The sequence below is a fragment of the Oratosquilla oratoria genome, chromosome 31 (genome assembly GCF_046742065.1).
Source record: "Oratosquilla oratoria isolate Oo_2021 chromosome 31, ASM4674206v1, whole genome shotgun sequence".
In the NCBI taxonomy this organism is placed as follows: domain Eukaryota; kingdom Metazoa; phylum Arthropoda; class Malacostraca; order Stomatopoda; family Squillidae; genus Oratosquilla; species Oratosquilla oratoria.
The window spans coordinates 39410138-39425137 of record NC_134807.1 but is presented as its reverse complement, the minus strand read 5'-3'; the positions used below and the strand labels follow the sequence as shown (position 1 = coordinate 39425137).

General features: G+C 38.2%; 2 protein-coding genes across 2 annotated transcripts in view; both read right to left on the bottom strand.

The window, feature by feature from the left end:
- Window positions 1-2545: 2545 nt before the first annotated feature.
- LOC143041620 (uncharacterized) lies at window positions 2546-4624 on the bottom strand. Its single transcript, XM_076213628.1, has one exon. The coding sequence runs from the start codon at window positions 4622-4624 to the stop codon at window positions 2546-2548; it is 2079 nt and encodes a 692-aa protein (XP_076069743.1).
- An 80-nt stretch (window positions 4625-4704) lies between these two features.
- The window catches only part of LOC143041618 (uncharacterized), a 24154-nt gene continuing 13858 nt past the window's right edge, over window positions 4705-15000 (bottom strand). Inside the window, exons 3-4 of the mRNA XM_076213627.1 lie at window positions 8878-10254; window positions 4705-4755 (exon numbers count right to left, since the gene is read on the bottom strand). Coding sequence (XP_076069742.1) covers window positions 4705-4755; window positions 8878-10254 — 1428 coding nt within the window. The remainder of the gene's footprint in view (window positions 4756-8877; window positions 10255-15000) is intronic.

Genomic DNA, 15000 nt, shown 5'->3' with positions numbered 1-15000 from the left:
CTTCTCTCTCGCCCTACCCACGTTTATTCTTCTTCCTCCTTTCTCCCCATACCCCCTACAGTTCCTGCTCTTCTTTCAGTCCTCCCTCATCCTCCCTAGACTTTCTTTTCTGTATAGTATTTCCAAAGCATTCTCCTCGCTTTGTACCTTCTCCTCTTCTCCTCTATATCTTGTTTCTCAGTCCACATAGCTCAAGAAAGCTCGTCGTAATCGGGGTACCTCCGAGAGGCGGCACGAGCAGTGCGTGTATATACATTTGCACGCTGCCTGCACAAACACAATTACATTACTCAGGCACAAACGACATTTAGAACACGCGTATCGTCCAAATGCAAATTCTGTTATGCAAGTGCCATTTCTGACCAACGCGCTTGTTAAATACAGACATTATGGGTATGAGTGAAACGTTTTGAAAATAACTTTTTAATGCAACACAGACATTTCAATACACAAAGAAACCTAAGTACGGTTTTGTATACAACAGAAACTTAGAATATAAATAAGGCACAGTAGAACAGTTGGAATGCTATGAGATGGAGTATTTCAGATTAGGTGTTACAAGAAGGGATAAAGTGAGAAATGCTGAAGTGAGGCAGAGAATAGGGTGGGAAAAGAGATGCCGGATAGAGTAGATCAGAGGATGCTTTAGTAATAAGAACATACAGAAAAAAGATTATTATGGAAAGACTAGCTAAGAAACTATGATAGCACTACTGGAGGCCGTGAACTTGAAAGTAAATTTAAGAATGAAACTGATGGTTGGAGAATAGTGGGTTTGGCATACACATGTAGCGTAAGTCGAGCAAAGAAGATGTTGTGCAAAACACGCGAGGAAATAAAGGAATATTTAAGATGAATAAAATAGTGAGGAAACTGAATGGATAACCTTTATTATCTATTGTTAAAGAGTTGTGTCTCAATACATTGTCTTAAACAGAATCAGTGTAATGGTGATAGGGGATGATGCTTCGTCCCGCAGAGTCTCTGTTAGGATAGGTGATTAAGTGGCATTTAATAAGGTATGATGTGAGAATGTGTTTAGCTCGGCCCTTAACAACAAGGAATATAAGTAGCATTTGGAATACAAGTATCAATATATATATATATATATATATATATATATATATATATATATATATACATATATATTTATACACACACACACACACACACACACACACACACACACACACACACACACACACACACACACACACACACACCCACACACACACACACACACACATATATATATATATATATATACATATATATATGTATATATATGTATATATACATATATATATATATATATATATATATATATGACGTAAGTGCAGTAGGAAACACAGGAGTCTTAGTCTCAGTTTATTCAGACTAATACACTACGTCAACCTGTCAGAATGTATATATGTATGTATATATATATATACATATAATATATATATATATATATATATATGTTGACTATATTATGACAAATAAGACTGAAGGTGAAAGAAGTAGACGAGGAGTAATGGAAGAATTTCACGCTTTAACGTTTCGACCCGCAGGGTCTTGATCACAAAGCTAACAACTCAAACGTAACAGGATGTTTTATACACGGACGGGTCATCTCATGGGACGCTTCGGAGAGCTTGTTATTTTATTTGCGTATTCTTTTATTATTAATAAGCTTGTGGCTTTTGCTAAACATATAAAGCCTTCTCTATAGTTAATGTTGTTATTAGTGTTGATATATGCTGCCTCAATTGTCTTCCTTATTTTCTTGGATGATCCTATATTTGATACGGTTGTGTTTTTCCAGTCTGGAAGGTGACCATGTTTATCCACATGCATTACTATGGAGTTAGATGTCCTATGGGCTTTTTCGTCATTTTTATGTTCATTTATCCTTTTATTAAGTCCGCGACCAGGTTCACCAAAATATGAAGAGGGACAACTTTTACACGAGATTTTATAAACAACGCTGTTTTTGTTAGTGGGATTATTGTAGCTACGTGTTACCAAATGTCCTACTTTGTTACCTGACGTCCTGGCTATTTTGATGCCCGCTTTTAGGAGAAAAGTGTCTAGGTATGAATTGACAGTACCAAACTCTAATGTCAATTCATACCTAGACACTTTTCTCCTAAAAGCGGTAATTCATTAATGGAATCTTAAACATATTGTGCGCTGTTCTACCGCCATGTAAAACGGTTGCAGTGATACCCGAGGACGCGACTGCCAGGGCTACCTTTCCCTTTGAACGAACCGTGTCAAGAATAATGTTGAGCACGAAAGACTTTCCCGTGCCTCCAGGAGCGTCTAAGAAGATACCGTTATTACGATACTTTTTGTCTCCTTCAACGCGCTCCATCACGGTTTCGTAGCATTGCCGTTGTTTCTCGTTTAGGAGAACCGTCTTTTCTTTAACCTCTTCTGTCAGCTTAGCTTTGTTATACGATTTCTCCCTACGTATAACGTTTGTTGTCTTTTCACCGTCTCTAGAAGGAGTAAGGCCATATTGGACTATCCTACCTCCTCCGCAGTTCCACACGTTTTCCTATATATCGTCTAAGGCATCCAGATAAATTTCATCGTTGTACTCTGTTAACCCTCTGTAATGAAGAAAATCGCTCGAAAACAGATCTTTGATCTTTTCCCAGATATTTGACTGGTCCTCGAGGGAAGAAAACACCAACATGCTTGCGTATGTTGCTCTTAGTTGTCTTCTATCGTTTGTGTGATTGATGATCTCTAGGATAATCTGTTTCCACGCATCTTCGTCGTTTAGTAGGCCCATGGCCTTTACGGCTTCCCTGAAGGTGGGGTATATGTGCCCGTTGACGGTTCTAATATCTGTAAAAGATGTAGGTCCTAGCCTATGTGTAAGAAGAAGACGCAAATAGAAGAGTTCAACAGTTTTACTGGTTACAGCCCTTATCCTCCCTAGAGCGGAACTTCTGTTTCGACGTTCTAACCAATTACCCTTATTCTTGTCGTAAATGAAAAAAATTGGCATCTCGTGGTAGTAAAGTCCTGCTGCAAACTCGTTACGGGAACACAATTTGAAAAATGCTGTCAGTTGAGTGTCTTTTACGATCTTGTTCTCGATATCCTCTTTTGCCATACCTTCTTTATAAAACACTTCATTTTCACCTTCTAGATGTAATTCAAATGAAAAAACATGAGGGAAACTCATGTGAATGGTGAATTTGAAAATCTTCCAAGTTGCTTCATTCGCGTTGACATAACGTGCTTCTTGATAATTCTTTACCTCGTTGACTATGTCATCTTTTTCTCCTGTCTTAGTGAGCAGAATGCGGTCGCAGCCCTTGTTTATGTACTTTGTAACATAGGCTATACATTTAATGGAATTTGAACACTCAGCGTTAATATGAGCGTTATATTTCAGACACAGATACGGATTGTAAAGTACAACCCACGAATTGTCTATGGTTTTTAACTCTCCTTTAACTTTCGCACTGAAAGAGTGTCCGCCTTCTCCCACGGCTCTTCTTTTGTACAAAGGGTAACCGTTGCGTCCAAAGAGAAGATCGCCCCTACACGGTTTGGGGAGGTCTTTTTGACATTTGCCTTTCCCGTTTACCGATTTTCCATGACAACACGCGTGGGACTCGTCAAAACCTTTGCCCGGTTTGTGGATCATACACCTTGTAACAATATCGTATAACCTTGGTTTCTTTTCCTTGCCTGGTATTTCGGCGGAAATGACACTGTCCACTAATTCGGCGTTGACGTGTTGTTCCATCCACAAAAGAATGTGAACGTGAGGGACACCTCTTTTCTGCCACTCGACGCTATAAAGGTAAGCCTTTACGCCCCCAAAAATGTTCTTCTTGGTTAAATCGTCCATCATGCTGTCGACTTTCATCTTAGATATCCTACTAACCAAATCGGGTCTATCGTTCTTCTGTTTCGAAGCAGCACTGGAAGCTGTCTGTGCCATAGCTTCACTCAACTCTTCCCACCGAGGGTTCATGGTAAAAGTGATGAAAAAGTCAGGAGATCCGTAATGGGTGACGAATGCGAGTGCATCCTTTTGACGTTGCTTCATATATCTTGGTCCACCGACAAATGTTGGGGGAATTATCACTCTTTGTCCAGAACTTTGTCCATCGTCGCCTCGTAAGATATCTGCGCGTTCCTTTCTTATTTCCTTCTGGTTAATTTCTATGAAAGATAACCTGGAATTCACAACTTTTACGTAGTTGTCAACGGTGAATTGCTGGAATAACCTTCTACATTTGGTTATGTTGTTGTAAACACCTTCCCTTTCCATATACAAAGATGCGTAAAACATGCAAGGAGTCAGAGTAGTGTAAGTCTTAGCAGGACCGTCGGATTTATTGACACGACTCATTTTTAAGGAGTAACCTATATCCCCGTTAGGGATCAATAGTGGGTACTGAAAAGAGCCGTAAAGAAAGTTGACATGGCTAATCGTTCTAAGGTGGTATTTCGTATCTGGCTTTGGGGAACTAATTGTTATGCATAGATGGTCTTTCATCGAATCGAGATTGACGATAGCTTCAACTTGTGAAAACGACGAAGGAAGGTGATAAACGCCTTTATGTTCACGTGTTTTTATCCCTTCAACAGCTTTCAAAGTTATAGACATCTCGGGAAGTTTTCCATATTTTTCCACGTGAATTTTCTTTCAATAAGTTTGGCTTCAATTAGACAATTTTGTGGTATATTCTACTTTGTATCTTGTAACACATTGCGGCCTCGGCCGCGTTTTCGAGTTTGCTAGAAGTGTTAAAAGAGGTAAAAGAGAACAACATATTGAAGCCCACAATATTGCTCAAAAACCGTTCTGAGAGTACAGATGATCCATCGTATGGAGCCTTAATGTCGTTATCTTTGATTGTAGAGGGAAATGTTGTACAAACTTGGCCCGAATTACAGCAAATAGTTCTCCTTTCTTTTTTCCATAATAGTGCTTCACAGTACTTGCATTTGAATTCCCTCAGTCTGCCTACTGAGTGGGGCGCGACTTTAGTGGCGTGTCCTTCGCGAAGTGCGCCTATAAGCTCTACGGCAGGCTGGCTCCGTACACCCTTCCCTGATTCCTTTACGTGACGTCGTCTGCGTTCTTCCCTATCATCGTTCAACAACTTTTTATCTTCCTCGGTTAACGTTATCAATCTCTGACACATCCCTTAAAGTGGCTTTTATCCTTTTTCTCGATGCCGCGATTTTCACTTTCTCTTCTCTTTTCTGTTCACGTAACTTTTTTGCCTCTTCCTTTTTCTGTTGACGTAATAGTTTCTCGCGTAGTTTCTCTTCTTCAAGCACACACACTTGCATGTTTTACGCATCTTTGTACAGGGAAAGGGAAGGTGTTTACAACTACATAACCAAATGTAGAAGGTTATTCCAGCAATTCACCGTTGACAACTACGTAAAAGTTGAGAATTCCAGGTTATGTGTGTGTGTGTGTGTGTGTGTGTGTGTGTGTGTGTGTGTGTGTGTGTGTGTGTGTGTGTGTGTGTGTGTGTGTGTGTGTGTGTGTCTGTGTGTGTGTGTGTGTGTGTGTGTGTGTGTGTGTGTGTGTGTGTGTGTGTGTGTGTATGTGTGTGTATTCACCTTGATCTTTGGATCACGTGTTAGATTCGTGATCGACAGCTATTTCCCTCCCGGAAGAGAGTTCAAAGCTCGTACGACCGATCTATGGGTAATGCTATGACCTTACACACACACACACACAACTCCCCGCCCACCAAAGTCGGAGTAACGACCCGAAGCGCGGTGATACCGAAAATAATTTCGGCCCTAGGCAGGATTCGAACTGGGTACTGGCAGCACCACCGTACTGGCAATCCAGTACTCTAGCAATCGCGCCACCGAGTGTGTGTGTGTGTGTGTGTGTGTGTGTGTGTGTGTGTGTGTGTGTGTGTGTGTGTGTGTGTGTGTGTGTGTGTGTGTGTGTGTGTGTGTGTGTGTGTGTGTGTGTGTGTGTGTATCTCTGTGTGTTTTTGTGTGTGTGTGCATGTGTGCATGTGTGTGTGTGTGTGTGTGTGTGTGTGTGTGTGTGTGTGTGTGTGTGTGTGTGTGTGTGTGTGTGTGTGTGTGTGTGTGTGTGTGTGTGTGTGTGTGTGTGTGTGTGTGTGTGTGTATTTACCTAGTTGTATTTTACGGGAAGGGGAGCTATGCTCGTGGTGTCCCGTCTTCATATCTCATTTTATCTAAACTATTTTTAAATTCATGTATTATTTTTGCATACACCACTTTCTCATCTAACTTGTTCCAACTGTCTATTACTCTGTGAGGAAAGCTGTTCTTTTTCAGATCTCTTCTATAGCTGTCTTTCTTGATTTTCTTTCCGTGCCCTCATGTATTTCTATCATCTCATTCTATTAGATCCTCTCTATCAATAATTTCTATGCCCTTCATGATTCTGTAAATAGCTATCAAATATCCTCTCTCTCTTCTTTGCTCTAGTATCTGTAGCTCAAGTTTTGTTAGTCTCTCTTCATATGATAGTTTTGAGAGTGTTAGTGCCAATTTTGTAATTGCTCTTTGTATTCTTTCAAGTTTTGTTATACATTTTTTTTGTACTTGGTGACCACATCGTTGCTGCATATTCCAATCTTGGTCTTATCTGGGTGATTAGTATTTTCTTCACCATTTCTTCATCCAGGTATGTAAATGCCACTTTGATTGTTCTTATCAAATTATAAATTTCTCCAAAAATCTTGTTTATATGTTCCTCAGGTGACATATTATTCATAACAATGACTCCCAGGTCCTTCTCCTTTTCAACTTTTTTTTATTCCTTCTTCTCCCAATTCATATGATCCTGTTATTCTGTTTTTGCTTTTTCAAATTCCATTATACTACACTTTTTAGTGTTGAACTCCATCTCCCACTTCTTACTCCATTCCCATACCTTATTTAGATCTCTCTGTAATGATTCACAATCTTCTTCCGTGTTCACTTTTTTTAATTGTTTTGCATCATCTGCAAAGAAGCTCATATAACTTTCAATTTCTTCATCCATATCATTAATGTATATAGCAAACATTATTAGGGCCAGAACTGTTCTTGTGGAACACCACTTATTACTTCATCCCAATTTGAGTGTTTGTCTCTTATCACTAGTCTCATTTTTCTTTCTTGCAAAAAGTCTTCCATCCATTGAAATAGTTTGCCCTGTATTCCTTCTTCAGTTTCTAATTTCTTAAGCAACGTCTTATGTGGTACTTTGTCAAAAGCTTTTTTTAGGTCTAGAAATGCACAACCAGCCCATCCATCTGTTTCTTGTATTATATCTATTAGCCTTGAATAAAAACATATTAAATTGGTGACGCATGATCGTCCTTGTCTGAATCCAAATTGCCTTGGATTTAGCACGTTGTTGTTGTTGTTGTTTTCTAAATATTTTACCCATCTACTTTTGACAATTCTTTCATTTTTTTTTTATTGTATTTGTTAGAGAAACTGGTCTATAGTTGGTATGGTCTTCTTTATTTCCCCCTTTATATATAGGTACTATATTTCCTTTTTCCAATCTTTTGGAACTTTTCCTTCTTTCAAGGAACTGTTTATTATGCTGTGTATTTTGTCTGCCAGTTCATTCCTGCATCCTTTCAAAATCCAGTTTGCTATTTCATTTGGACCATGCGATTTTCTGACATCAAGATTACTCAAGTGTTTCATTGTTTCATTCTTTGTTACTCCTATTTCTTTCATAGGGGGGACTTTCTCTTTCCATTCGATCTCCCCAGGTTGTATGTTCTCCCTTTTAAACACTGATTTAAAATGCTTGTTCATAATTTCTGCCATTTCTATTTCCTCTGTGTATTCAACTCCTTCTTGTCTTAATTTCTCTAAATCTTGTTTGTTTTTCAGTTTGTTGTTTACAAATCTGTAAAATAGTTTTGGTTAATCTTTACATTTTTCTATGACAGCTTTTTCATATTTTCTCCTTTCCTCATTTCTATAACAAGTATAAGTTTTCCATTTTCAGGTCTTTTGTCTTTCTTCAATTTGGTCCAAGCTTTATCTCTTTTGTCTTTTAACTCCCTACAACTTTTGTTGTACTAGCACTTTATATATTCTTTTTCTTGTTTTTGTCTTGGGACATACTTTTCCACTCCTTTTTTATAAATGTTTGTCAAAATATTCCATTTCTCTTCCACTGTTGTTTCTTCTTTGTATATTCTTTCCCAGTTTTCTTTTTGAAAGAATTCCCTTATTTTATATATAAAAAAAATCATACATCATTCTTCCTTTTCTATATTGTTCATTTCTTTTCATGTATTTCTCCTCATTTAGTTCCAGTTCAATCAATATGTGGTCACTTTTACTTATTGATGTTTTATTTTCAATCTTTTCCACAATTTTATGTTCAGATGTGATTATTAGGTCTAGTCTCGATGGTTTTTCTTCATTTCTATACCTAGTGTTCTCTTGTATCCATTGTATCATTGTATATTCAAAAATCATTTCGAGTAGAACATTTCCCCATGAGTCGTCTCCACCCTTTACTGTCATCTCTTCCCAACAGACTTCTTTGCAATTAAAGTCGCCCATTATAACTATTCTTCCTCCATCTTTCATTATCTTATTTAATGTTATCCTTTTGTCTTCTAACATACTTTTATGTTCTCTCTCTTCCCACGAGGCTGTTTTAGGAGGCACATAATTTATTACAAAATTTGTGCTCTTCCTATCTTTGTCTTCCACTTCGATCATAATCACCTCTACTGTATTCTTTCCATATGTGACACTCCTCACGTTTATATCTTTCTTAGTCTGGAACATAACTTCACCCCCTTGTTTTGTCTCTCTGTGTCTAATCCAATAATTATATGCATCATGTCCTACACTGTTGGGTGGTAGTGGACCTTTTAATTTTGTCTCTACGATTCCTATTATGTCCGGGTCTTTTTCCTTCAGATAATCATTCAGTACGATCTTGTTCTCGATATCCTCTTTTGCCATACCTTCTTTATAAAACACTTCATTTTCACCTTCTAGATGTAATTCAAATGAAAAAACATGAGGGAAACTCATGTGAATGGTGAATTTGAAAATCTTCCAAGTTGCTTCATTCGCGTTGACATAACGTGCTTCTTGATAATTCTTTACCTCGTTGACTATGTCATCTTTTTCTCCTGTCTTAGTGAGCAGAATGCGGTCGCAGCCCTTGTTTATGTACTTTGTAACATAGGCTATACATTTAATGGAATTTGAACACTCAGCGTTAATATGAGCGTTATATTTCAGACACAGATACGGATTGTAAAGTACAACCCACGAATTGTCTATGGTTTTTAACTCTCCTTTAACTTTCGTACTGAAAGAGTGTCCGCCTTCTCCCACGGCTCTTCTTTTGTACAAAGGGTAACCGTTGCGTCCAAAGAGAAGATCGCCCCTACACGGTTTGGGGAGGTCTTTTTGACATTTGCCTTTCCCGTTTACCGATTTTCCATGACAACACGCGTGGGACTCGTCGAAACCTTTGCCCGGTTTGTGGATCATACACCTTGTAACAATATCGTATAACCTTGGTTTCTTTTCCTTGCCTGGTATTTCGGCGGAAATGACACTGTCCACTAATTCGGCGTTGACGTGTTGTTCCATCCACAAAAGAATGTGAACGTGAGGGACACCTCTTTTCTGCCACTCGACGCTATAAAGGTAAGCCTTTACGCCCCCAAAAATGTTCTTCTTGGTTAAATCGTCCATCATGCTGTCGACTTTCATCTTAGATATCCTACTAACCAAATCGGGTCTATCGTTCTTCTGTTTCGAAGCAGCACTGGAAGCTGTCTGTGCCATAGCTTCACTCAACTCTTCCCACCGAGGGTTCATGGTAAAAGTGATGAAAAAGTCAGGAGATCCGTAATGGGTGACGAATGCAAGTGCATCCTTTTGACGTTGCTTCATATATCTTGGTCCACCGACAAATGTTGGGGGAATTATCACTCTTTGTCCAGAACTTTGTCCATCGTCGCCTCGTAAGATATCTGCGCGTTCCTTTCTTATTTCCTTCTGGTTAATTTCTATGAAAGATAACCTGGAATTCACAACTTTTACGTAGTTGTCAACGGTGAATTGCTGGAATAACCTTCTACATTTGGTTATGTAGTTGTAAACACCTTCCCTTTCCATATACAAAGATGCGTAAAACATGCAAGGAGTCAGAGTAGTGTAAGTCTTAGCAGGACCGTCGGATTTATTGACACGACTCATTTTTAAGGAGTAACCTATATCCCCGTTAGGGATCAATAGTGGGTACTGAAAAGAGTCGTAAAGAAAGTTGACATGGCTAATCGTTCTAAGGTGGTATTTCGTATCTGGCTTTGGGGAACTAATTGTTATGCATAGATGGTCTTTCATCGAATCGAGATTGACGATAGCTTCAACTTGTGAAAACGACGAAGGAAGGTGATAAACGCCTTTATGTTCACGTGTTTTTATCCCTTCAACAGCTTTCAAAGTTATAGACATCTCGGGAAGTTTTCCATATTTTTCCACGTGAATTTTCTTTCAATAAGTTTGGCTTCAATTAGACAATTTTGTGGTATATTCTACTTTGTATCTTGTAACACATTGCGGCCTCGGCCGCGTTTTCGAGTTTGCTAGAAGTGTTAAAAGAGGTAAAAGAGAACAACATATTGAAGCCCACAATATTGCTCAAAAACCGTTCTGAGAGTACAGATGATCCATCGTATGGAGCCTTAATGTCGTTATCTTTGATTGTAGAGGGAAATGTTGTACAAACTTGGCCCGAATTACAGCAAATAGTTCTCCTTTCTTTTTTCCATAATAGTGCTTCACAGTACTTGCATTTGAATTCCCTCAGTCTGCCTACTGAGTGGGGCGCGACTTTAGTGGCGTGTCCTTCGCGAAGTGCGCCTATAAGCTCTACGGCAGGCTGGCTCCGTACACCCTTCCCTGATTCCTTTACGTGACGTCGTCTGCGTTCTTCCCTATCATCGTTCAACAACTTTTTATCTTCCTCGGTTAACGTTATCAATCTCTGACACATCCCTTAAAGTGGCTTTTATCCTTTTTCTCGATGCCGCGATTTTCACTTTCTCTTCTCTTTTCTGTTCACGTAACTTTTTTGCCTCTTCCTTTTTCTGTTGACGTAATAGTTTCTCGCGTAGTTTCTCTTCTTCAAGCACACACACTTGCATGTTTTACGCATCTTTGTACAGGGAAAGGGAAGGTGTTTACAACTACATAACCAAATGTAGAAGGTTATTCCAGCAATTCACCGTTGACAACTACGTAAAAGTTGAGAATTCGAGGTTATGTGTGTGTGTGTGTGTGTGTGTGTGTGTGTGTGTGTGTGTGTGTGTGTGTGTGTGTGTGTGTGTGTGTGTGTGTGTGTGTGTGTGTGTGTGTGTGTGTGTGTGTGTGTGTGTGTGTGTGTGTGTGTGTGTGTGTGTGTGTGTGTGTGTGTGTGTGTGTGTGTATTCACCTTGATCTTTGGATCACGTGTTAGATTCGTGATCGACAGCTATTTCCCTCCCGGAAGAGAGTTCAAAGCTCGTACGACCGATCTATGGGTAATGCTATGACCTTACACACACACACACACAACTCCCCGCCCACCAAAGTCGGAGTAACGACCCGAAGCGCGGTGATACCGAAAATAATTTCGGCCCTAGGCAGGATTCGAACTGGGTACTGGCAGCACCACCGTACTGGCAATCCAGTACTATAGCAATCGCGCCACCGAGAGTGTGTGTGTGTGTGTGTGTGTGTGTGTGTGTGTGTGTGTGTGTGTGTGTGTGTGTGTGTGTGTGTGTGTGTGTGTGTGTGTGTGTGTGTGTGTGTGTGTGTGTGTGTGTGTGTGTGTGTGTGTGTGTGCATGTGTGCATGTGTGTGTGTGTGTGTGTGTGTGTGTGTGTGTGTGTGTGTGTGTGTGTGTGTGTGTGTGTGTGTGTGTGTGTGTGTGTGTGTGTGTGTGTGTGTGTGTGTGTATTTACCTAGTTGTATTTTACGGGAAGGGGAGCTATGCTCGTGGTGTCCCGTCTTCATATCTCATTTTATCTAAACTATTTTTAAATTCATGTATTATTTTTGCATACACCACTTTCTCATCTAACTTGTTCCAACTGTCTATTACTCTGTGAGGAAAGCTGTTCTTTTTCAGATCTCTTCTATAGCTGTCTTTCTTGATTTTCTTTCCGTGCCCTCATGTATTTCTATCATCTCATTCTATTAGATCCTCTCTATCAATAATTTCTATGCCCTTCATGATTCTGTAAATAGCTATCAAATATCCTCTCTCTCTTCTTTGCTCTAGTATCTGTAGCTCAAGTTTTGTTAGTCTCTCTTCATATGATAGTTTTGAGAGTGTTAGTGCCAATTTTGTAATTGCTCTTTGTATTCTTTCAAGTTTTGTTATACATTTTTTTTGTACTTGGTGACCACATCGTTGCTGCATATTCCAATCTTGGTCTTATCTGGGTGATTAGTATTTTCTTCACCATTTCTTCATCCAGGTATGTAAATGCCACTTTGATTGTTCTTATCAAATTATAAATTTCTCCAAAAATCTTGTTTATATGTTCCTCAGGTGACATATTATTCATAACAATGACTCCCAGGTCCTTCTCCTTTTCAACTTTTTTTTATTCCTTCTTCTCCCAATTCATATGATCCTGTTATTCTGTTTTTGCTTTTTCAAATTCCATTATACTACACTTTTTAGTGTTGAACTCCATCTCCCACTTCCTACTCCATTCCCATACCTTATTTAGATCTCTCTGTAATGATTCACAATCTTCTTCCGTGTTCACTTTTTTTAATTGTTTTGCATCATCTGCAAAGAAGCTCATATAACTTTCAATTTCTTCATCCATATCATTAATGTATATAGCAAACATTATTGGGGCCAGAACTGTTCTTGTGGAACACCACTTATTACTTCATCCCAATTTTAGTGTTTGTCTCTTATCACTAGTCTCATTTTTCTTTCTTGCAAAAAGTCTTCCATCCATTGAAATAGTTTGCCCTGTATTCCTTCTTCAGTTTCTAATTTCTTAAGCAACGTCTTATGTGGTACTTTGTCAAAAGCTTTTTTTAGGTCTAGAAATGCACAACCAGCCCATCCATCTGTTTCTTGTATTATATCTATTAGCCTTGAATAAAAACATATTAAATTGGTGACGCATGATCGTCCTTGTCTGAATCCAAATTGCCATGGATTTAGCACGTTGTTGTTGTTGTTGTTTTCTAAATATTTTACCCATCTACTTTTGACAATTCTTTCATTTTTTTTTTATTGTATTTGTTAGAGAAACTGGTCTATAGTTGGTATGGTCTTCTTTATTTCCCCCTTTATATATAGGTACTATATTTCCTTTTTCCAATCTTTTGGAACTTTTCCTTCTTTCAAGGAACTGTTTATTATGCTGTGTATTTTGTCTGCCAGTTCATTCCTGCATCCTTTCAAAATCCAGTTTGCTATTTCATTTGGTCCATGCGAATTTCTGACATCAAGATTACTCAAGTGTTTCATTGTTTCATTCTTTGTTACTCCTATTTCTTTCATAGGGGGGACTTTCTCTTTCCATTCGATCTCCCCAGGTTGTATGTTCTCCCTTTTAAACACTGATTTAAAATGCTTGTTCATAATTTCTGCCATTTCTATTTCCTCTGTGTATTCAACTCCTTCTTGTCTTAATTTCTCTAAATCTTGTTTGTTTTTCAGTTTGTTGTTTACAAATCTGTAAAATAGTTTTGGTTAATCTTTACATTTTTCTATGACAGCTTTTTCATATTTTCTCTTTTCCTCATTTCTATAACAAGTATAAGTTTTCCATTTTCAGGTCTTTTGTCTTTCTTCAATTTAGTCCAAGCTTTATCTCTTTTGTCTTTTAACTCCCTACAACTTTTGTTGTACTAGCACTTTATATATTCTTTTTCTTGTTTTTGTCTTGGGACATACTTTTCCACTCCTTTTTTATAAATGTTTGTCAAAATATTCCATTTCTCTTCCACTGTTGTTTCTTCTTTGTATATTCTTTCCCAGTTTTCTTTTTGAAAGAATTCTCTTATTTTATATAAAAAAAAATTCTCATACATCATTCTTCCTTTTCTATATTGTTCATTTCTTTTCATGTATTTCTCCTCATTTAGTTCCAGTTCAATCAATATGTGGTCACTTTTACTTATTGGTATCTTATATTCAATCTTTTCCACAATTTTATGTTCAGATGTGATTATTAGGTCTAGTCTCGATGGTTTTTCTTCATTTCTATACCTAGTGTTCTCTTGTATCCATTGTATCATTGTACATTCAAAAATCATTTCGAGTAGAACATTTCCCAATGAGTCGTCTCCACCCTATACTGTCATCTCTTCCCAACAGACTTCTTTGCAATTAAAGTCGACCATTATAACTATTCTTCCTCCATCTTTCATTATCTTATTTAATGTTATCCTTTTGTCTTCTAACATACTTTTATGTTCTCTCTCTTCCCACGAGGCTGTTTTAGGAGGCACATAATTTATTACAAAATTTGTGCTCTTCCTATCTTTGTCTTCCACTTCGATCATAATCACCTCTACTGTATTCTTTCCATATGTGACACTCCTCACGTTTATATCTTTCTTAGTCTGGAACATAACTTCACCCCCTTGTTTTGTCTCTCTGTGTCTAATCCAATAATTATATGCATCATGTCCTACACTGTTGGGTGGTAGTGGACCTTTTAATTTTGTCTCTACGATTCCTATTATGTCCGGGTCTTTTTCCTTCAGATAATCATTCAGTTCATTCAATCCTGTTATTAATCCATCTGTATTTGTGTAAGACACTCTTAATTTTCTGCTACTTCCATTGTATTTTCTGTTTCCCTTTTGTTTTTCTCCGGTATGGCCCATCTCCTCACTTTCATATTCACTACTCTCCAATAGAATTTCTCTTTTTCTGTCTCTGTTCTGTTCTCGTTTCTTTCCTTAGCTTCTTGTCTTTCCATTTTTTCCTCCCCTCTTTCCTCTCTATTCATTTCTCTTTTTATC

Bases quoted from the DNA above. Each gene is read 5' to 3' on its own strand.
- LOC143041620 (XM_076213628.1), bottom strand. From the start codon at position 4,624: ATGTCTATAACTTTGAAAGCTGTTGAAGGGATAAAAACACGTGAACAT.